This window comes from Condylura cristata, unplaced genomic scaffold (assembly GCF_000260355.1).
Source record: "Condylura cristata isolate star-nosed mole 26May11 unplaced genomic scaffold, ConCri1.0 scaffold00024, whole genome shotgun sequence".
Classification (NCBI taxonomy): domain Eukaryota; kingdom Metazoa; phylum Chordata; class Mammalia; order Eulipotyphla; family Talpidae; genus Condylura; species Condylura cristata.
The window spans coordinates 34385728-34409162 of NW_004567125.1; the positions used below are offsets into that span (position 1 = coordinate 34385728).

At 49.3% G+C, this 23435-nt stretch overlaps 1 protein-coding gene across 1 annotated transcript in view; it reads left to right on the top strand.

The window, feature by feature from the left end:
• Positions 1 to 23435, top strand: part of CACNA1A (calcium channel, voltage-dependent, P/Q type, alpha 1A subunit) — a 209890-nt gene that overhangs the window by 151107 nt on the left and 35348 nt on the right. The window contains exons 20-29 of the mRNA XM_012728946.1: positions 373 to 836; positions 2177 to 2315; positions 3814 to 3943; positions 7738 to 7797; positions 8350 to 8456; positions 16545 to 16644; positions 17502 to 17662; positions 18990 to 19127; positions 20656 to 20857; positions 22721 to 22885. Of these exons, the coding sequence (XP_012584400.1) occupies positions 373 to 836; positions 2177 to 2315; positions 3814 to 3943; positions 7738 to 7797; positions 8350 to 8456; positions 16545 to 16644; positions 17502 to 17662; positions 18990 to 19127; positions 20656 to 20857; positions 22721 to 22885 (1666 nt within the window). The remainder of the gene's footprint in view (positions 1 to 372; positions 837 to 2176; positions 2316 to 3813; positions 3944 to 7737; positions 7798 to 8349; positions 8457 to 16544; positions 16645 to 17501; positions 17663 to 18989; positions 19128 to 20655; positions 20858 to 22720; positions 22886 to 23435) is intronic.

Here is a 23435-nt window from a genome sequence, read left to right on the forward strand (position 1 = left end):
GCATTTAAAGCTATGAGCCAATTCTACCTTTAAAGAGATGGTGTACTGTGTAGGCCTTAGCCTCTCCTGGGGACATCAGGAGCCCCTGTCCTGCCTGGGAGCAAGTGCAGGATCCTTAGGCAGAGTCCCAAACTTTGGTTTGGGTGGGTGCAGGTTCTGGAAGAAAGTAGCCCTGGAGCGAGCAGCACTGCCCAGAGCCAAGAGGGAGGCAGCGGCACTCATGTGGGACTTCAGCTGTGGCCGGGCACATGTGCCAGGCGCCACCTCTCGATGTCCAGGTTACACCTTAAATAAGGGCATTAGGGAGATCCAGAAATGTCACTCTGTAACTCTAACTCAGTGAGTTCTTTTTCATTGGCCTGCTTTCCTCAGAGAGAACCAGGGCTCCGGGGTCCCCATGTCGGGCCCCAACCTGTCCACCACCCGGCCGATCCAGCAGGACCTGGGCCGCCAAGACCCACCGCTGGCTGAGGACATCGACAACATGAAGAACAACAAGCTGGCCACTGCCGAGTCGGCCAGTCCCCACAACAGCCTGGGCCACCCCGGCCTGCCCCAGAGCCCCGCCAAGATGGGGAATAGCATGGACCCCGGGCCCACAGCGGCCCCACCCACCATAGCCTCCAACCCCCAGAACACCGCCAGCCGCCGGACACCCAACAATCCGGGGAATCCATCCAACCCCGGCCCCCCCAAGACCCCCGAGAACAGCCTTATCGTCACCAACCCCAGCAACACCCAGACCAACTCAGCTAAGACTGCCAGGAAACCTGACCACACCACGGTGGACATACCCCCAGCCTGCCCGCCCCCCCTCAACCACACGGTCGTGCAAGGTGAGACCCTGAGAGGGGAATGGCTGCCTGAACCATTCCCCAGAGGGTGAACTGTTGGCGGAGGGACTCCAAGCAATGCCTCCACCCCTCTGGTCTCAGTTTCTTCCTGTGGAGAATGGGTATAGCTGTCATCTCTGCCCCCACAGGGCTGCGGGGAGGATTAAATGAGATAATACTTGATTTAAAATGCCTGGCACGTGTGCATGGGGGTTGAGCATGTCTCTGCATCTCATGTGACCACAGCACAGCCTGAAAGCAACCTTATTTGAGAAATAGTGGGCTCCTCAAATGAAAATTTGGGGATATTCAGATCACTCTCCAACCCAACCCCTTCCAACTGAAAATGTTCTAGTACCATACTGAGCAGAAGAAAGGAGAGCAAGAGGGAGAAAACAGGGGAGGATGGATAAAAGGAAGGGAAAAGGATTGAAAAACAAAAATAAGTTGAACATTGATAAATTGTATTTACCCAACTGTTACCATTCTAACATGTAATCAATGTTTTAAGAGTTATTAGACATTCTTTCCATTCTTTCATAATCACAGTACATCACAGACTGGGGACAAGTGTGGCCCCAGGTGCTGCAGACCCTCGAGGGTGGTTCCGCCCCACCTCTGGCCACCTCCTTAGCCTGTCAGACCAGAGTTTGGGAAGCACTGGGAGCTTGTAGGCAACCTGCTGAGTCACTATTATGAGGTGACCGGAGTAGCCTCATTCCTCCAGGGCCAGTTCTGTGCACAAGACTGGCATAAATACACTCCATAAATGTCCACCACTGTCCTGCCAGGTGGGTCCAGTCACTATGCCCATTTTACAAATGAAAAGTAAACTGAGGTCACAGAGACTCAGCCTGCACACAGCGCAGAGGGAAGCCAGGCTGCAGAATCAGTGCTCCCAAAGAGAGTGGTCCCCCATCAGGACAAAGGGGTGTTAATAGGGGAGCCCTGCAATTTGATGGTGGGAGAGCTCAGTGTTCTCACCTCTAAAGTGGCACTATTGGGACTCACCACAGCCACCGCCAAGTGACACAGGCCTGTGTCCTCCTGCAGTCTCATCAGACTCGCAGGCACTCCGGGGCCATCTGGGCTCAGATCCTAGTTCTGCCACATCCAAGCTGTGTGACCTCAGGTGGTCACTTCACCTCTCTATGCCTCAGTTTCCTCACCTGTAAAATGAGGGTTGTAAAGTACCCACCTGGTTGGGTCCTGTGGGATGAAATGGCATGACATGGTGCCTTACAGGGAAGTGTCAGCTGCTTATTACCTGCTTGGGAGGTGGGCAGCCCAGAGGCTTGTGGGAAATTGCAGAGGCAGCCCAGTGTTGGTTCTTGTCCCAACAGTGAACAAAAATGCCAACCCAGACCCACTGCCAAAAAAGGAGGAAGAGAAGAAAGAGGAGGAGGAAGACGACCCTGGGGAAGATGGTCCTAAGCCCATGCCCCCCTACAGCTCCATGTTTATCCTCTCTACAACCAACCCGTGAGTATGGCTCTTGGCCAGGGCAAGGGGCCTGGGCTCCTGCTGGGGCAATGGAAGTCAGGTTGGAGGACAGATCCAGACACAAGGTTAAAAGGGAGAATTGCCTCCAAGACCACCTTAGTCCATAGGGGGCCCTTGTGCAAACTCTAAAATGCTGCCCCTTTATCAAGTCTTATATAAAACAGAAATTTGTCATAAATTGTTGATCTTTATGGGAAAACATCCCTTCCTTCCATCACCTAGAAAACAGTTGTCATAAACATCCAAATTTTCACATTTATGTGTGAGTGATAGCCCCGTAGACATGGCCGCCTTGCATAGTACACAACCTGGACAACTATACAGGGCAGCCTGACCCCTAAGCTCTGCTTCTAGCTTCAGGGCTGGTAGCCTCTGAGTTCCACAGCCCTCTATTCTGGACATCCTTGGGGAAGATTATGTATGTTGTGGTGGCTCAGAAGTTATTCTAGAATTGCATTTTTCCATAGGGTATTTCTTGAAAACTCTGGTCCCTTAATGTTTGTGGAAGAGGAATCATGTCGAATAAGCCAAGCAACTGCTTGCTAGTCAGACTCTTAGACTCACCCTGTGTGTTTACTTTCTTACTTAGATTGCTAGAGAAATCTTCATGAGGATTTAGTGCCAGGTACCACTCTGAGTGCTATACGAGTAAAACAACTCTGATGATAAGCCTAATGGCTTGGTACTCTGCTAATCCCCATTGAACAGATGAAGAACCTGGAGTTCAGGGAGGTAAAGTCACCTGCTCAAAGTCACACAGCAATCAAGTGGGGAATCCCAGACACCTATATACCTTTCTTAACCACTGAGCTTTGCTGCCATTCATGTAAAGTTCATTGTCCTCTCTACTTAAGTGTCACCTGTTGATGCATTAAATGTTCTCATAAGGCCTGCAAGTCATACCTTCAGTAACTAACTTTTTGGAGCCCCTACTTGTCAGGCATTTATTAATCCTTTTGATTCTTTCATGCACTATAGTTATGCACTGTAATTATGGCCGTTTCACAGATGCGAACACTGAGGTACAAAGGGAATAAGTAATTTGCCTAAACTCAATGTTTTTAAAAAACAAAGATATCTGTGTAACCCAGAGTTTCCTGATTTTGTTTGGTCACAGAATGTTTTATGCAAGAAAACCCTTCTGGCATCCTGCAGAATTGAGGGCAATAGTTCTTCAACTCAGGGTGGGCATCGATGTGCCAAGATGATTGTTTGGAAGTAATAGGAACTTATCAGCTGGGCTTGTGCGAATCTTTCCTTCTTAAGAAAGGAGCTTAGAAAGGAACTGGACCTTTGACTAAATGCCATGTAGTTCCCAGTGTAGATTCCCAGAGAGGCCCAGGTGTTGGGGGTTAATAATTTGGGGCCCAGGAGTTAGAGACCTCAAGTAGTGGTAGGTGACATGAAGTGATTACAGAGGGAAGGACTTGGAGTCTGTGTTCTGAGCACAGCTCTGCATACCCACCTGTCCCTACAGCCTTCGCCGCCTGTGCCATTACATCCTGAACCTCCGCTACTTTGAGATGTGCATCCTCATGGTCATCGCCATGAGCAGCATCGCCCTGGCGGCTGAGGACCCAGTGCAGCCCAATGCACCTCGGAACAACGTGAGTCACCCCAGCAGCTCCCTCCCCCGCCGGCTCCCACAGGGCAGCTTTCTCCCACTGCAAGGGTGGAGAGGAGGGGGAGGGGTGTCTGCTGGTTAGAAGGGGAAAATCTGATTCTTTGGGGGTGTTCGCGAGGGCAGAATGTTCTCGAGGAAGCACTAGCTCTGTGCCTAGTGAAGAAGAGGCAGCCAGAGTGGCAGGGGCTGAAAATTGCTGGAATCCTCAGTGCATGTGGCTGGCAGGGTACCAGCCACGTGTGCTGTGTATGACATGCGGGCAGACCCAAGCAGGGGGTGCTTTGGAGGCTGCCCCCAGGGTGCACAATCTCACCAGCAGATGTTTCCAATTTGGCATTTGACAATTTGAAAGGTGAGATTGTTTTGACTCAGAAATATAACCCACACGTTATGTTTGAGAGCTAACACACTCTCCCTCAGCGGGTACCAGCATCCCGTGTTGTGCACTGACTGCAGACAAATGCAACCCCAGGTACTGGGCTTGCAGGCCTCTCAAATATCCCCATTTGATAGGGGGGAATCTGAGGCTTGGGGAGCCATCCAGGTCTCGTGGCCCAATCCTTGCCTCCCCTCGTATTCCCTCCGCTCCACTCAGCCACCTCCATTCCCTGGCATCTGCTGTGTCCATGGCCCCCTCTAGTGCTACCGTGCAGAAATGACTGTGTGTTCACCACTGGAGAGAACCCAAGGCACCTCCAAATGAGGACATGCCTCACCCCTGGGCAGGTGTGCAGGGGTCTGACCCAGGGCCAGACAGAGGCTGGCCTTCCCAGTGGCTCCTCCCTGCCCAGGGCCAAAGGCACATTTTTTGCTGGGAGCCAAGCCCTGGTGCCCTCACTAAGTAGGTTAGGAGGCTGCCGAACTCTATAAATCAAGCCGCACAGCTTACCTTGCACTTTCCCTTCCTTTGCGGGCCTGCCAGGCCCCCTGGGGACTCATGCAGGAGGCAGGGAGGTGGGGAGGTAGGAGGAAATAATTAGAACACAGTTCCCGGAGGAACTAGTATCAGGGCAGGGCTGAGACTGCACTGTTACCTCTTGCTGCCTGTGTCCCAGCAAGTCAGGCCTGGGGAGGATTGTGTCAAGGGGCTCAGTAAGTCCTCAGCCTTCCTGGCCGGTGGAGGCCGTGGAGAAGTCTGTGGAGGCTCCCTCAGGCAGGGAGGGCGTGGGCATGGAGGCCTCTGCAGCTCCGGGCTGTAGGGAACCTGGCAGGGCTCTGACCAGCTCCCTCCCCACTGCATCTTGCAGTGAAAACCTCCCTCCTCAAAATCTAGTTTGCAACAACACTGAGCCCCATAGGGCCCCTCTCCTGGGTTCTTGTTATTCACTGAATTGGAATCTGACTGCAAAATGTGGGTAAAACACTCACCATTCATTTGTCACTGTTTTAAAAGTACATTTACACGTATAGTGACTTGGGGAGTCGGGGTGGGGGAGAGGGGTTCTGCTCATCCTGCCAGGCACAGGGCAGCACCTGTAGGAAAGCTTATGTCCCAGACAATAGCTCTAAGCATGAAAGCCCTCTCCTAGGGGTAACTGAGACTCAAAGCCTGGAATGAATTTCTTAACCTTGGTCATTTTCCTAGCTGCGTCCTAAAACACCACGATTTATGTTTGCCTGTTTCTAACACTAAGCACGTTATTAACGCTGTGCCTTACTCTTCAGCCAGCATTTTGTTGGTGTGAAATGAACATGTATTGTGCTATAGTGGTGGTCATTCCTTTGCATTACTGTTTAATATTCCAGGGCATGGCCTGATTCATCTGTCGTCTTATTGATGGGCATTTAGATCCTTTCCGGTCTAGAAGGCTGTCATCACCACCATGCACCTGACGGGTGCCTGACTCTCTCCACAGTATAAAACCAGAAATGGAGTTTCTGGATGATAGAATTTGAATGTGGTCAAAATGATTATCGGACTGCACAATGACACTCACGCCAGCAGTAGCCAGGACTGCCATTGCTCCACAGATGGGCTAACGCTTGGTGCTGGCTGCACTTTCCCTGAGGTGACCTGGTAGATGATGACTGTTATCTTGTTAGGAGGTGGATTTGCATTTCCCTGTGACAAACAAGAACCAGACCCTTGGGGACCCTGCTGAGCCACAGGAAATTGCCTATTAAATGTGGTTGAACATCATCTATTGGGTCTTTTCATTTCCTCTTGCCCAATATATTCAGCTCCCCAGAACTTGATGCACCTAAGCACCTCATTGCTCTTCCTCCATGCCTCCTTTCCTCCATCCTGTCCATCCATTGCTTTATTTAGTATTATTTAATGAACAACTATTAAATGCCAGTTATGGAGCTAAACATTGACCACGGGCAGGCTATGAGGTAGTGCTCACCTTCCTAGTGCTCACAAGAGCACCAGGCTTTCGGCAGGCTGTTCCCCTTGCCTAGTGCACCAAAAATTCTCTCCCACCGTCTCCCCTACCCAACCTACCACCCGGTAGCAGGAAGCCAGTGTCCTGGCCTCCCTGGTCCCTGATGACCTTTTAAATGCCACACATAACAGGCACGTGAGCCATGACCACACCGGGTGCGGAGGTCAGGTCCTGCAGGACCTGGTACAGATGGCTCACTCTTGCTTCATTCCACAAATATTTCTGGAGCACCTACTGTATGAGTAGCCCTGTCTTATGGGACACCACAGAGGCAAACAAGCATCCCTGCCCTCCTGGTGGGGGGAGGCATTGGTGGAGGAGGCGAGTGGGCAACCAGATGATTAAGAGTTTGTGCCAAGGGGTGGAGGGTAGGATTGGTAAGGAAGTACATTAAGCAAGTGGTCAGGGAGTCAGGGAAGGCATCCTTAAGAAAGTGACATTTGAACTAGTCCATAAGGGAGGAGAAAGGGGATCAGGTGAGACCTGTGAAGAGCACTCCACGCAGAAGGTGCAGCCTATGCAGATTCTGAGGCAAGGACGCTCAGGGCAACAGGCACAGAGTCATCAGGAGTGGAGAGCCTGAGGCGGTGAAGGCAAGGGGATGGCCTGGCAGATGGTGCGGGTTCTTGGGAGGGGGGTGTCACGGGAAAGACTTCAGCGTTTACCTGGAGTAAAATGGGAGCCAAGGAGGGTTCTTGAGCAGAGAAAGGCCATGACCTGGCCCCTGCTGGCCAAGTCTGTATCAGCCCTCCTCTGCAAGTACCTGTTTGATGGAGTTGGCCCCTGTGCCTGCCACGTGCCAGGCACTGTGGCAACATGCTCATGTCCACAAAGCCTCGTCACTAGACATGTGCAGTGGAATGACCAAACTGCACACGTTGCTCATTGCCTGTCCGGGCCAAAAAAGGCCCACGTCAGGCAGTAGGAAGGTCAAGAAACAAGCCCCTAATGAGATCCTGCCAACGAGGGCAAGGTTCACAGTGCAATTAAGAAGCACCTTGCTCATGTTTAGGAAACACCACCTGGAAGTGATCTCTTGCCTAGGAAACCCAGCAGGTGAAGAGTACTGGATGTAAAACCCCTTACCAACCCTAAACTTCCCTGGGGCCCTTCCCTCTAGTAGTTACAGACTATTAAGAAAGGAAACCTGCAGTTTGGTTGACAAGCAAATCCTACTTGATCTTGGTTAGGACTTTGCTGCCATCTGCTGGAAAGTTCTGTTTATAACCAAAAGTCTACACAGACAGTGGGAGGTGTCCTTGTGCAATACACACCCGGCCAAAGGTGCAGAACAGCCAGTGTTTCCTCTTGTGGCTGGAGAACCTGTTCCTTGGAGACTTTGCTGAAGCAAGTCAATAATCTGTTACCTCCTTGCTTTGATTCCCTCCAGGTCCTGCGATATTTTGACTACGTTTTTACAGGTGTTTTTACCTTTGAGATGGTGATCAAGGTGAGTCCTGAAAAAGTCAGTGCTCCAAGGAATTCTTGGGGATCCATGGAGTAGGCTTGACTATAACTAAAAGTGAGGTAGGAACCATGGAGAGTTGTGAGCAGAGCAGGGACATTCAAACTGTCTCCGTTGTTCACTGGCGCCCTCTGGCCTCTATGTGGAGGACAGACTTAGGAGGGTAAGGGAGGAAGGAGCCACGAGAATTAGGAGTCTGCAAACTCAGGAGACAAGAGAAAGTGGTGAGAAGTGAATAAAATTTTGAAAGATTTGGAAGGCAAAACCAACTAAGTTTGTGAATGGATCTAGAGGTGAGATCAAGAGGAGTCAAAGAAACCCCAAAGTTTGGGCCTAAGAACTGGCAATGCCCCTCATGAAGTGAGGAGGTTGCTAGACGGAGCTCCTCGCTCCCCCAGGCCCTCTGGCCACTGTTCCATCCTTGCAGGATGTGATGATCCCATGACTTCACCACTCCCCACTGCCCCAGGCTGAAGGGATAGGTGCTTCTCCACAGCCTGGGGATGAGGGAACTGAACACTATCTCTTCTCCTGCAGATGATCGACCTGGGGCTTGTCCTGCACCAGGGTGCCTACTTCCGTGACCTCTGGAACATTCTCGACTTCATAGTGGTCAGTGGGGCTCTGGTGGCCTTTGCCTTCACGTAAGTCTTCTGTAGAGACCTCCACTTCCCTCACCCACCCTCTGCCAGCCTAAGGTCACTGATTGGATGAAGAGACATGTTCTCGGATGTAGAGATGGGGCAGAGAGCTCTGGGGCAGTGGGAGGTGTCAGCATGTCAGCACAGGGAGCTTCGATTGGCTTTTGCATGATGTCCACCATGGAGGAAGAAGGGACCTGCCTTCCACCTCCTCATACAACCACCTCACCAACTCCTTGCTGTGCTGTCTTCAGTAGATTAGCCCCACCAGGACATCTCATCTTCCTCTTGCACTTCAGACTCCACCCGAGCTGCTGTCTCTTTGGGAAGCCCCTAAAAAGACAATCGGGAATGGATGTGCATGAGAATTCTCCCATCCTGTGTCTGAGGAACCCATAGTTGTAGATCTGGTGACTTTCTTGGTGTGTCTTTTTCACTTCTCCTGGCAGTCTTAGGACACTGTCCTCTGAAAGTCCATGCATCGCCATACGACCCCGAGCTGTGTGCAGCCATTCCAGATCAGTTTCAAAGGACTGAGCATTCATTCCAATATGGCACCTGAATTGTGGGCGACCACTACAAGATGGCACCCAAGGACTGAGCCATTATTAACACTTACGGCCCTGGGAGTAAACTTAACAGAATGTTCTTCAAGCCACAGACATTTGGGTGGGAGTGAAAATCCTAATAAATCCCTAATCCAGAAACAAACCTTGGGGGCCCTGATTATTCCCATCACCATGGATCCTTTTCCCAAGGAAAGTCTCAGAAATTCTGACCCAACTCGCCCTGTCTCTGCAGGGCTCCCTCAACCTCCTCAGGGGCCCCTGAACGCCCTCCCATCAACCAAACAATGTCAGTCTGCTTTGTCAGAAGGCCAGGGTATGGCCTGTTTCCAACTTGAGAGATAAAGGGACTACTCTCAGTGTCATCTCTGGGTGTGCAACAAGGTCCCATGGTAGGAAAAGAGCAAGAAATTTCCAGTTTCTGAATGCCTCTAAGTTGGTGGAGATGTACCATGTATTACTGATTCTGGCCAGATGTCCCATCCTCTTCTCTTTATCTTTTGCTCTCTCTCTTTATCTTTCTGTCTCTGCTCTCTTTTATTCCACTCTCTCTCCTTTTCTTTTTCTCCCTCTCTCCCACCTTCCCTCCCTCCTACTGTTTTAAATAATTGAAAATTTGAGTTTTAGAGTGAGGGAACAGATTGCTTTAAAAAAAAAACATAGCTATGTTTTTTTAAGACGTTCTCTAGGGAAAAAAATGTTCTGTAGGTTTTAAAAAATAAAGCGGAATGCACAGAAAATTAGAGGGACAGGATTACCACAAATAAGACAAGGAGTCGATTATTTTTATATATGAAGAGTAATTACAAATCAATAAGAAACATTAAACCTCAATGGATAAATGGGCAGAGAATGTAAACAGAAATCTCCAAAAGAAAAAGCTGAGAAAAAAATAAAATGGGGGGTGGGGATTGACTTCACTGGAATCTGGGGGAAAAGTGAAAATACAAACAGGATAGTTTGTTACACCAGTTAAAAAAAAAAGTGAAAACAAAACAGTGTGCACAAGAATGCAACGAAACACACTTCTCCCTCCACTACCAGCTACATGAGCAGCTTCAGCAAGGTATCAGGTAGGCACTGTGCTGGATCTGAGAAAAATTCTGAAGATCCAGACATTCTGCCACCATCAGCCAGGAATGAATCCATCCCAAATTCCCTTCCCTCCCTTTCTCCTGTGTCTTTTCTTTCTGTTCTTTCCTTCCCTTCCTCTCTCTGACTCCCTCTTCTACTGTCTTTCCTTGTTCCTGCATCCCCTCCCTGTGTCTCTACCGCCTGGGCTCAGACCTTTTGGTGACGTGGCGTGATCCTCCACCTCACCTGGGCTGTGTGCCTGGGACAGGCAGACCTGCCAGCTTTGGTGCCGGGAACGTGGTCCCACTGTGTGCTGACCAGAGGTGGCCTTTGTGATGTCGGAGGGCAAGCCCTCCCACACTCCCTCAGGCCCTCCCAGGGAATAACTTCTGCCCAGAAGACACCCCAATGGCTCAGGAGGTTGGGGGCACCTATCGGCTCCATCCATCTGTCCAAACACAGTCCCTCACCTTGGCTGGCTGTAGTATGAGTGTTAGGTTTCCCCTTCCTCGACATGTCTCATGTATGATAGACTTGTCCAGTGTCCATCAACTCAACCCGGAGACTTTCCTCCAGACCTCTGTCAAAGGAAGGGGTCACACTGCTGTCCTGCTCCATACCAACCCCCAAGGTGCTCCTCATGGTTTGGAGAAGGTCCAGCATAAGAAAGACCAAGCAACAAGTCTTTGCCATGACCGTAACTGGGTGCAGTTTGCAATATACAGCCTCCCTGTGGCTGCAATTAGGCTCTACTTTATGCAAATCTAACCTACAAAAACAAAATTAGTTCTCCACCAAATGCTGACCAGCAGAATACTTCTTGGTATTGCAAAAAGATCTGCCCCAGATTGTTTTGTATTAATGTTTAAGTTTACTTTTGAAGTACAAAGGTATACAAGGGTGTTCGACATAAGCCTCTGCCGCATGGAAGTGCAGCCAGTGCAGCCGTGTGCTCGTAGAGTCAGCCTTTAGCATGGGACCATGATGTCGCTGTGGGCTTAGAGCCAGCCCATCCATGCCCTTGAGCATCCCATTTTGAAAATGGTTGTTTGGTTGTTGTTGTTGTTTTTAGTTACTATGCAAGGAAAAAGTCCAGATAAGGACTTGTTAATGGCCAGCCTGTAAGCCAACACATGGCAAGTGTTGGCTACCCACATGGCTTGTGGGAGCGGCCATGGCTCTGGTGTCATGGCAGGCCTGGGGACAGGTGAAGAGACTGAGACTCTGCCCTGCCCAGAGCCCCCTGCCCCACCTTGCCATCAAGAGCTCACCAAACCCTGTAACGCCTTCCCCAGAATAAAGCTATAAGCCTGCACAGCTGGCCACGCACCTTGATCAAGCTGTGCCTGCATGCCCGGAAGCCAAACTGCTGAAAACCAGAGGGGCCTTTAAGCTGCTACTTTTTCCCAGGAAAAGCTTCAGAAGCTTCCCAAATTGATGTAGGGTCATAGCCTCTTTTGCCAGAGAAGGTCTCCTGCTCAGGGGACTTTGCATATTGTCATTTTCCTGTGAGCAATCAGCTGTCACCTTGGCAGAAGTAAGGGGTACTCTGCGGGTCTCTGCCTGAGCACCCAATCCCAGAGGCCTTTCCTTCTTCCTTTCCAGTTTTTTAACTTACTTTATCTCTCCTGTAAGCCTGTTTCCATGTAGACAAAGCTGGGACCCCAACATGTGTTAAATGAAACTTAATGTTTTAAGAAAGGTCCCCACAATTCTGGTTTCTCTCTAGATGAAGTCACTCCCTTGGCTGCTCTTATACCTCTGTTCTCCATAAAATAGAATAACCTGACCTGGTGGCAATAACAGTAACAGCTTCCCTTTATTTAAGCTTCATGGTAACCCTGTGTGTGGGGAGTTGTTTTATGTTCCAATTCTGACAATGGAGAAAATGAGGCTCAGAGGGATTGTGGGGGGCAGTGAGTCTTAGCAAGACCACTAAGATTGGGCTCAGCTGGTCAAATCTTGGGGTTGCTGCTCGTCCCCCAGTCCAGATCTTGGAGACTTTCACCAGTTGGCAGAATTCCTCAAGGCAGAGCCCAAAATCTAAGGGAAGGGAACCCACAGTGGTTCTCTTCCTTGTAAGAAGGAATCTTGCTGTTCTGGCTTTTGGAGATGGAGGCAAGGATTCTGCTGGTGTGACTGTGCCCCCATCTGGGATATGGGAACAATCCCTGTGAATCCTCTAAATGATGTGTTTCTCCCCTCCACCTGCACCTCCCCCGGATGTCTGTGTGTCCCTCCACCCACTGACTGACTGTGCCACATCCGTGACCTACCATTAACGCACTGTTCCATGAGCCATCTCACATCTCACGCTCTGTGCCATGCAACAGGGCAGCCAGTAGGGGAACTGGCGACCCTGCCTCACTGCCAAGAGTCCATCTGGCACTGCTACTTGTCTGTCAGGGCAGGCATGCTCCGCCCGGGGCTCCTGCGTGCTCGGGAGCCTAGCTGCCAGAAAGCCAAAGAAGGAGCCCTCGGCAGCCATGTTTTTTAAATTCCCCGCCCTCAAAGCCCCTCCTGCTGAAGGTATTCCTTTTCTCCCATGTGATGAAATGGAATCGAGATTATACGGATAAGTGCACCTGGGCTTGAATCTCAGTCTGCCACTTAGCTATGTGACCTTGAGTTGCTCTCCCACTCTGAGCCTCAGCCTCACCTGGAAAGTGGATTAATGGTGCCATCTTCCCAAAGACTGGCAAAGGGCACATAAAGTCAGCAAGTGAGACAAAAAGCACACTCATTCAAAGACCCTCGATGTCTGAAGAAGAATGTACACTATTCATTATTCCCAGACACAGAGCTCTGAGAATCACTGAGCTAGGGGAGAGGGAGACGGGGAAAGAAAGTCCTGTGTGAATACTTGTAAGTATTGACACCACTCTGTGTCTTTTTTTTTTTTAAGATTTTGTTTATTTATGCATACAAGAACTGGAGTGTAGGTCAGAGGTGTGGGTGGTGAGAGGATTCACTAGAGACAGAGTGGAAAGCAGAGCAGGCAGATCTACTGAAATACACTGCTGAGGGGAGCAGCAGGCAGGTCAAGAGAGATCTACTGTGCCATGTGGGTCAGCTCCGTGGCCGGGCACCGAACTTGTGCTGCAGTGGGCTATGGGCAGCTTCATAGTGCTGAGACCTTAACCCCTGTGCCATCAGGGATACCCTCTGTTTTTTAAAAATATCACTAATTTCCAAAGGCTTGGTGGATGGCAAAGTCCATAGAGGGTCTGCCCAAGCTTCAGCACCCTGTTGGAAGTCAAGTTCTACCACCTTGACTGCCAGCCACTGCTGGAGGGTAAGTGTAATGAGACAAGTTGTGCAAGGGGCTGCCACCAAATGCCAAGAGCTTTGCCTCTTTCAAGTCATTCCCTAGTCACCTCCCGAGTTGGAACCCTTTGCCAACCTGCCCCTCCTTCACAACAAGTGAACGAAACCAAGGTCATGGCCGTGGTTTATAGACCATCAGAATCGTAAGATCTGTTTGCTAGATGAGGATCGTAATTAGAAGCCAACCTGAGATTCAAACCCAGATCCACACCCCCCAACTCCAGAGCTTGTAAGACATTTTAAAAACTTCCTGCACCTCTGGAGGAAAGGCTGGTTTCTCCAGTTCTTGGCAGTGAGCTTCAGCACTGAGTCACCTGCAGTAGTGGACGACGGTGGCTGTCCTGCTACTTGGACATTTGGCTTTCGTGGTGGTGTTGGGCAGTGCCAAGGGCCTGCTGAAGGCAGGGTGACTGAATGGGGGGACTTCCAGATGGAAGGATGGATGCCAGCCAGGGCCACAAGCCTGAGGCTACCCCCCCCCAGTGCCTGGACAGGGCGGGTGTGCCCACACGTGCATGCGTGTATGTGTGTGTGTTCTGTGTTCTTTCTTCTGAGGCGCTTACGATCTGTCTCTCCTTCCGACGCCACCTCACCAGGAGCAGTACACGGTAAAGTGTCTCTCTCTCTCTCTCTCTCCTTTTCTCTCTCTCTCTTTCTCTCGCTCTCGCTCTCATTCCGTCTCTCGTTCTTGTCCTCCATGCCCTGGTGCAGCCACGTCGGTTCTGAACCTGTGTCCTTGCAGCTGTCCTGCCGCTTGCAGTGACTACAGCCCTCTCGTCCTGCTCCCCCCAAGAGGAGGAGCCCGAGGGGTCTTGGCCACTGCCTCCTACTATGACCTGCCAATAGCCCATTTCTTGGCAGAGAACAGAAATGGCATGAGGAGAGGGCCCTCTGGCTTAACAGGAGATACGAGCTGGGTGGCATGGAATGACACTCAGAGGAATGAGTATCCAGCACCCCGATGGAAGGAATGGGCAGCCCCAACAGCTGGGACTTGAGCTCTGAGATGAGAAAGTAACCCCCATGGGGCATCTACATGGTGCCTCACTGAGCAGGGCTGTTTCTCAGCTCTCAGGCTGCAGAAGGAGCCCCCCAGGGATGGGTCATCTTCAGAGGACCACACGTGTCCTGGGAGATACGTTCCCATGTCACTGTCTGCAGGTGGAAATGTAGCTACTTCCACGTACAACCTCCATGCCCACTTGCTCAGTGTTTTGTTGCTTTGTTTTTTCCTACTCACACCTAGTCTAAGCTTCCTTTTTGTCCTGCTGGGAAAGCTTAGAGCACCCTTTACACCCAGTATTGTTGACTGCTACAAATGCAGATTAAACAGGAATGAAACAGTTGCATTGCAGCTTCTTACATTCAAGCTGGGTTCTTGTTAAAAAGGAAATTAGTTTGCACAAGGGAGGGGCTAACAACTTATTAACACATATCAGAATCTTCCACGCCCACCAAGCCATAAGTCCCAAAAGGTGCTTGAAGAAGAATAGCTGGCTTCCTCATTCATCTAGTTATTTAATTCTGCGTCCCTGCTCTGCCTAAAATCACCTCAGTGATTCTTCTGATATGTGTCTCATTCACTGGGGGCACAGCCTTGAGACAGTAATACTAACTTTGGTTTAAGAAAGAAAATAAAGTCATGTTCAGGCTACTGGATTTTGTGGCATAGCTGTGCCTGATTTCTTTAGTCACTTAAAAGGCAAATGGCACAAAGGGTGTTTTGGAATCAACCTACTCACACACACTAGGATGGGTATTTCGGGCAGCTCTACTTACAAGCCAGGAGGTAACGATAGGGAGATGTTTGTTAGGAGACCCCAAAGAACTCCCAGATAGACCCAGTCACATGCGTCCAGGCATGTGACCAAGATGAATGGGAAAATGAACGCATTGAAGTCACTGTTGAAGCCTTTCAGTTTTCTATCAAAAGTCAGAAGCCTTGATTCTGGAACATCAGTATGGTCTGGCAGAGCCCAGGGGCTGTGGGGGAGGCTGTGGGCTGAAGGGCATCACCTTGGATTCTGAGGGCTGAGGAGTTGTGTGAGTAGAGGTGCAGGGAAGAGCATAGCTAGCAGCAAGAACAGTGTGGCAAAAGCAGACAAAGGAGTGTGACTGGGATATGTAGTAATCAGTGAATGCACAAGGAAAGGTAAGTTGGGCTAGATTTCAAGAGACTTGAACGCTGTGCTAGAAGTTCACGTGTGTTTCTAAGATTCAGAGATACTGAACAGGAGAGTGACACCATCATTGAACTTTGACTATATGTTACAAAAGAGATGGAAGAAGACAGATAGGAGGAGTGGGGTAAGAGGGGCATTAGGATGTGGATAATGGAGTGGAACATAAGATGGTAGCTAGGGGAAGAGGAAGATGTTCATGAAGGTGGCCTATTACGAGTGGGATGGGACACAGGAATTTGAACTTGACTTTCAGGTTTCTGGCTTGGACTTCTGGGTGGGTGGTGAGTCCATTAACTGCCAGCCTTTGATGCAATGACCTCTTTGGGGCCTGAATCATGGTTGACCAAGGGTATCATGGTGCCCCCATGGCCTTCATGGTTGAGGCTCAGGTCCCCATAGATTCCAGACTGAACCTCTGTGCAGTTTTCTGAAAAGGTGGGCTAAGACATTCTGGAAGAATGAAGCAGTGGCTCAAAATCAGCATCCGGGTGCCTGGTTCTTTCTTCTCCTCTGAACTCAGGGGATGTTGGTGGAGGGGGGACTCTTGGGCTAAGGATCACTTTAAGAATTTCCTGAATCCTGTTAGAAAGGTGGAGGAAATCCTACTTTTTAAGACCCTGCCACAACCATCTCCAAAGAGTACACTGAGGGCAGCCAGCTCCCCTAACCATATCTGAGGGTCACCCACCAAGGTAGCTGTCAGCCAGGTGGTAGAGGGTGCTCAGCAAGTCTCGAGACCAAACCTATCATCTCACCGGCTCCCAGGCCCAAATATAGCTGGTAGCTAACTATTCTTCTGCTGTAAGAACAGGGCAAAGCCAGGTTCGTGCCATACCCCGAGGCCTAGGAGGGTGGAGTCCATAGAGCTTCAAGCCAGCCATCACACAACCTGACCTCTGCTCCCTCTCTTCCCTTCTCCCCACCCCAACATTCCTCCACAGTGGCAATAGCAAAGGAAAAGACATCAACACAATTAAATCCCTCCGCGTCCTCCGGGTGCTACGACCTCTTAAAACCATCAAGCGGTTGCCAAAGCTCAAGGTGAGATTGGGATAGGGGGACAGGGTTGCCATGTACAGTTGAGCAGGTTGCACACAGCAGCAAGGATACCACATTGAGAGGGGTGCTGATACCATATGTGGATGCACATTATTACAACTTCCAGCAGATGGCAGCAAAGTGTGTTGCACTAACAAAATCTGTATATGGTGACAATTTTCCAATAGCTAAAGTGTCTAGAGGTCGCGATCCCTTTTCTTAAATCACATGAAAGCATCATATGACTAAAGCAGAACATACCCTACTCTGGACAGCAGGACATGGAAACTGCTTCTGTGTTTCTGACCCCCAGAACCTTTGTTCTGATCCCCCAGAACCTTTGGGGTTTTTTGTTTGTTTGTTTGCTTGTTTGCTTTTTGTTTTTGCCTACCTTTTCTAGGCTCCAATAACTCCTATTCCAAAATAACAAAATAGCATCTTCCCAAAGCTTCTCATTCAAGAAAAAAAAGGAACAAAACAAGCCTAGTCATTTAAATGCTCGTTCTCAACTTATGCTATCCCTGAGGACCACCTGATTCCAACTTATTTAAAAGTTCTTAAAACAAGTCACCTATTTTATAATTAAGTGAGTATTTTAAAAGGGGATGCAATGTCAAGTTTGTCAAGAACCCACTGATAATAGAAAGCAAAATTCCCCAGCGGTTGACCACTGGGATTTTAGATGCATGGAAAATACTGAGGCCAGCCTCACAACTTCTCCAGACTGTGTGACCTTCCCTGGGTGACTTAGCTTATGTCCTTGTCTGTGCAATGGGCATAATGGCATCACTTTGGTGTTATGGGCTGCGGGAGGAGGGGGCTGGGCCACTCCTCACACTTCTCTCAACCCTGCCCGCCAGGCCGTGTTTGACTGCGTGGTGAACTCACTCAAGAACGTCTTCAACATCCTCATCGTCTACATGCTGTTCATGTTCATCTTTGCTGTGGTGGCCGTGCAGCTCTTCAAGGGGAAGTTCTTCCACTGCACTGATGAGTCCAAGGAGTTTGAGAAAGACTGTCGGTGGGTCTTGATTCTCCTTGGCATCCTGTTGTGGCTGGGTAGGAGGCCAGAGGCATCAATCACCTGCACTTGGAAACTGGGCCGTTGGGCTTTGGGGGTGTCACCCTATTGCAGCTGACTTGGGTCTGGCTTAAAGCCACTTTACAATTGGAGCCACCGCTCGCCATATCAGGATATGCGGGTGAGCTGGCTGCTTTCCTCATCAGTCACCTTTTTTGTCAAGTGGGATTGTCAATCCGCACCCACATTCCCTTATCTGAAACCTTCACAGGCAATTGTGTTTCAAATTCAGCATTTTTTGAGATCTTGGGCAAACTGTATTATATGTCCCGGATAAGAGATGTAGCAGCCTTGTGATCATGAACGTGTCTGCTGTGAAACATGCAACGTGTCTGCTGTTTGCACCAAACAGGGTAAATAACAAGTATAAAGAGGCTTAAACGCCACAGGGTCAGGTTCTGTTGCCAAATGTTTTAGAACAGAGATGGGCAAACTTTTTCTGTCGAGGACCAAACTAATTATTTTAGTGGTGTGGGCCGTACAGTCCCTATCTTAGCCTCTCATTGCTGCCAATTTAATGCAAAGGCAACAGGCCGGTGGGTGTGACTTTGTCCCAATAAAACTTTATTTCTGGAAACTAAAATGCCATAGAGTTGTCACTTGTGAAAGCACTCTTTGGCCATGTTCTTGACCATTTAAGAATGTAAAAAACTATCATTAGCTTGTGGATCACACAAGAAACAACGTTTGATTTTTCAAAACTTTTTTGGGCTTTAGAATTGTAGATAAGGGATGATGGACCTGAAGTTCTCCCGTCTTTGGGTCATCCCTGAGCTCAGCCCAGGGAAGCAGTTGAGATTTGCACCAAACAGGCATTCTTGCTAAATACCTTTAGCGTTGCTACTATAAAGTCTTAAGTCGTGGTGAACTGTGCTGTTATTTTGGTGGCTATTTCCAGAGATTGGAAGGATCCCAAGTATCTAGTTAGAGCTCTGGCATTGTTTCCTGCCCTAAAATGAAGCTTCGGTGCCCTCTTTGGCCTGAAAACCCAGAGATATCCCTGTTTTAACCCCTCAAGTCTAAGGCTCTCAATCTCAGGGCTAGAAGTATTCACAGTGGAAGAGTATTAGATTCAGGCGATCCTCTAGGTGTGGGACCATGGGAACTGGATGCGCACATACACCCCAAGGAGAACAGGAGGTATTCACTTCTTGGGGAAGCAGTGTGGACAGGTGACTCCTCCCTCCTCCTTCTGTCTGCAGTGGGCAAAGACGAGTGTCTAGAAGCCCTTCCTGCAGGTACTAACAATCCCCATTTCCTGTGGCAGTGGCAAGTACCTCCTCTACGAGAAGAACGAAGTGAAAGCACGGGATCGAGAGTGGAAGAAGTATGAGTTCCACTATGACAATGTTCTGTGGGCACTGCTGACCCTCTTCACTGTGTCCACAGGAGAAGGCTGGCCACAGTAAGTAGATACATAGGGCTCCAGGAAGTGGGAATAGCAAAGGTCTCAGCAGCACTGCTGAGAAAGGTCCAGGAGAGGAGGGGTTCGCTCCTGGCTTCCTGAGACGGGCACCCTGCTAGACATGATAACTTCCATGCATGTAGCGTATAGGGCTGGATTCTGGCATTGCTTGGCTTGCCAGCCCTGAGTGTCTGGGCTGCATGCTCCCAGGATGGGCTGTTTCCAGGCTGCAGAAGTTTAACCCTTCCTCTGCTGGTGAATGAGAATCTCCAAGTTGGAAGTGTAGAGCTGGCATTTCCAAGGTTGTTGCCCATGGGACCATTTATGCCCACATGGGAGCAGAGCTAGGGTGAGACAGTGTGCCATGCCAGTCTAGGACAAGCCCTGTCTTTATTTAAATGCTTGACATCTTGCTCTTCATGACCTTTTAACTCTCATTTTTCTTTGCAGTAAATTATTTATTGCAATTACTGCTAGGCTTGGTCCACCTTAATTTGTGCCCAAAACAGAATCCTCACTCTCCTCACTTCAGTCCTCCTCCCAGAGGTTTCATGACCTTTTAACTCTCATTTTTCTTTGCAGTAAATTATTTATTGCAATTACTGCTAGGCTTGGTCCACCTTAGTTTGTGCCCAAAACAGAATCCTCACTCTCCTCACTTCAGTCCTCCTCCCAGAGGTTTCAGAAATGCCAGGGTTTGGCATGGCACCTCCTAGCATGTCCTCCATCATTCTCACCTCTGTTGCGCTCTCAGCAAACATGACCTGCCGTCCCTCTCTCTTCACCCACACACACACGCAGTACCCACACACATGCAGCCTGTGCTAGCCCATAAGGCACCTTAGAGTGAATTTTTTAAAGACACCCCTTCCTCAACAGACTTTCTTTCCATCTGTCAGAAAATCATTGCAATCTACTTAATAATTTCGTTTGAAGAAGCCACTTTATGGCTGGCTGCCAAAAAATGTTATCATCATGAATACACAAACCTATCGTGTCTGCATTATGTGTGGCATCCTTCAGACACAGAGCCCTTGAGCAGTGCATGACCTGTGCGACTGTCCAGGCCCTGCACACCGGACTGCATGTGCTGCATCCCCACAGAAACTCCGCAACTCCCACCACCGCCTGTGCTTCAACACTGCTGGCACGACGGACACCTGCCTCCATGATGCCTACTCACTCCCACCTGCCACCACAGACTTGATTGCAAATCCTATGTGGCCTTACCTGAACCTCAGTTTCCTTGTGTGCAAACTGGTACCATTAATAATTTCCCTGAGAGGGTGTCTGGAGAAATTAAAAAAAACATTGAGCATCATTTCTGGCTCAGAGGCTCTTGATAATGGTGGTAAAAGTTAGCAATTTTGTTGTCAGTACTCCCCACAGACAAAGGAAGCAGGAAGGTTCATGACTTCATAAGGTAAACATGGTGTGTGGAGTCAGGAAACAATGACTGCTTCTTTTCCTTTTCCTCATAATGTGTCCCTTTTTCCTGTTCCCCTGGCCACTTTCCCTCCTCTCACAGGGTCCTCAAGCACTCTGTGGATGCCACTTTTGAGAACCAAGGGCCCAGCCCTGGCTACCGCATGGAGATGTCCATCTTCTACGTTGTCTATTTCGTCGTGTTCCCCTTCTTCTTCGTCAATATTTTTGTGGCCTTGATCATCATCACCTTCCAGGAACAAGGAGACAAGATGATGGAGGAGTACAGTCTGGAGAAAAATGAGGTACAGCCTGCCAGTTTTATCCACTGTTTTAATACTGTCCCTCACACCATACACACACACACACACACACACACATGCACACACTCACACACACGAACCAGTTTCTGGGGACATCTGGAGAGGGAGGTATTCTCTGGAGGTAGTCTCCAAGCAAAATTCACTCTGCCAGGCAGCTCTTCATGGAGTTCCCAGAGGTTTTAGTCCATTTAGACTAGGTTATACTACAATAACAAACATTCCAAATTTCTCAATGCCAGGTAGCCACAAAGCAACTGATTTCTTGCTCATACTACATGTCCCAGGGGCTCCGGTCCATGTCACTTTTATTCTGGTTCCCTTCTGAGCTACTTGAGATCAAAAAGACACTGTGGCAAACCATGGTCCAGACTTGACAGCCTATGCCCAAAGTGACATGTCACTTCTGTTCATATCTCTTTACTAAGAGCAAGTCACACATCCATGTGTGATGTCAGTGGAATAGGAAAATGGAGCTACCATATGACCCAGCAATTCCACTCCTAGGGATCAAGAACTGGGTATAGGTCAGAGTTGGTGGGGAGGTGGCGGTGAGAGGATTCACCGGTGACAGAGTGGGGAGCAGAACAGGCAAATCCACTGCTGAGGAAAGCAGTGGGCAAGACAGGAGAGGTCTGCCGTGCCATGTGGGTCACCTCCCTGGCTGGGGATCGAACTCGTCAGTTCTTTTGTGACCCAAAGGACACAAAAACATTAATTCAAAAAGATACGTGCACCCCTATGTTTATTGCAGCACTATTTATAATAGGTAAGATATGGAAACAACCCAAATGCCCAAAAATAAAAATAGATAACTGGATCAAGAAGATGTGATACACACACAATGGAATACTACTCAGCAGTCAAAGATAAACTTATGCCATTTACAGCAACATGGATGGATCTAGAAGGGATCATGCTCAGTGAAATAAGCCAGAAGGAAAAAGAAAAAATATTGAATGGTTTCACTTATAGGAGACTATAGGAGAACAAAATAAGAGAACAGGAAGAAAAAATAACAATAATACTAGTAATTAACAAAATTAGCAAGCAACCATAAATCAGAGACATTTTGCTAAGGAGAGTGAGGAAAAGTAATCAAAATGGGAGAGAAGAGGCCTCCCTGGTAGTGCAGTGGGTTAAAGCACAGCACTATGAAGCTCTCTGTAGCCACTGCAGCACGAGTTCGATCCCTGGCCAAGGAGGTGACCCACATGGTGCAGCAGACCTCTCCTGTCTTGCCCAATGCTCCCCTCAGCAGTGGATCTGCCTGTTCTGCTCCCCAATCTGTCTCTGGTGAATCTTCTCACCCACCTCCCACCTCTGATCTGTACCTAGTTCTTGTATGCATAAATAATAAATCTTTTTTTTTTTAAATGGGAGAGGAAAGCACAAGGGACTACGGTGATGATTCATGGGTAAATTGATGGTGGGAATTTTCTGGGGACTAAACAAGGATGTGAAAGATGTAAGTAAATAACAAGAGTAGTTAGGCTTCAAAGTGAGACTTGGGTTGCCTTCTCAAACAAGTGTCTTAACCTCTCAGAACCCTCGTTTTCCTCATCTGCAAAGTGGAGCTTTGATGGTACCACTTTCTGTTTGCAAAGAGGATTCAGCAAACAGATGGGGGAAATGTCAGCAGGATGTTTGGCAGAGGGGAGAAGAAGCTGTTGGGAAAGAAAGTCATCATGGTGAGGGGCCTGTGGGCAGTCAGGAATCCTGACTTGGGGCACGAGGGGTAGAAATTCAAACAGATATGCAGGAGAGCCACATGGAGTTAGCTGTGGGGTGCTGTCAGCCATCTCGCTGCTGCCTCTGACCCTCACACTGCCAGTCCCTCTCCCACAGAGAGCCTGCATCGATTTTGCCATCAGCGCCAAACCACTGACCCGACACATGCCTCAGAACAAGCAGAGCTTCCAGTACCGGATGTGGCAGTTCGTGGTGTCACCACCTTTTGAGTACACCATCATGGCCATGATTGCACTCAACACCATTGTGCTCATGATGAAGGTGAGTCCCCAGCGCTTCTTAGCACCCCCGCATGCCCGCTCTCTGCTGCAGGCTCCCCAACCACCTCTCTGCCACCACCACACCTTCCCTGCAGCTTTTCTCTCTGCCTCACACACTGGTTCCTCATTCTGCCTGACCAGCTCCATCACAGGATCGCAGACCCGTTCCTCCAGGCAGTCGTCCTGACCTCCCGAGGGTGACCCAGCTTCTCACTTGTGCAAGCATGGAAAGTTTGTCTGACATGCCACAACATCTGTGTGGCTGCCAGTCTCCCATCAGCCTTTGAATGCCAAGGGACCAGACAAACCCTAGTCACCCTTGAATCCCTGAGGTTTGGCCATAGCCTGGCTCAGTGGGAACAAGGGGTCTCCAGTGTCCGATGATTGAAATGAGGCATGAGACAGCAGAACCTTCACCATGTGGTTTGGAGATGAAAGACCTGGGCTCACCCAGCTCTTCCATTTAACTCACCAATGACTTCCTGGGTCTCAGTTTTCCTATCAATAAAGTGGAAATGAGCATAATAGCACCTTCCTCCCCTTTCCGGGGG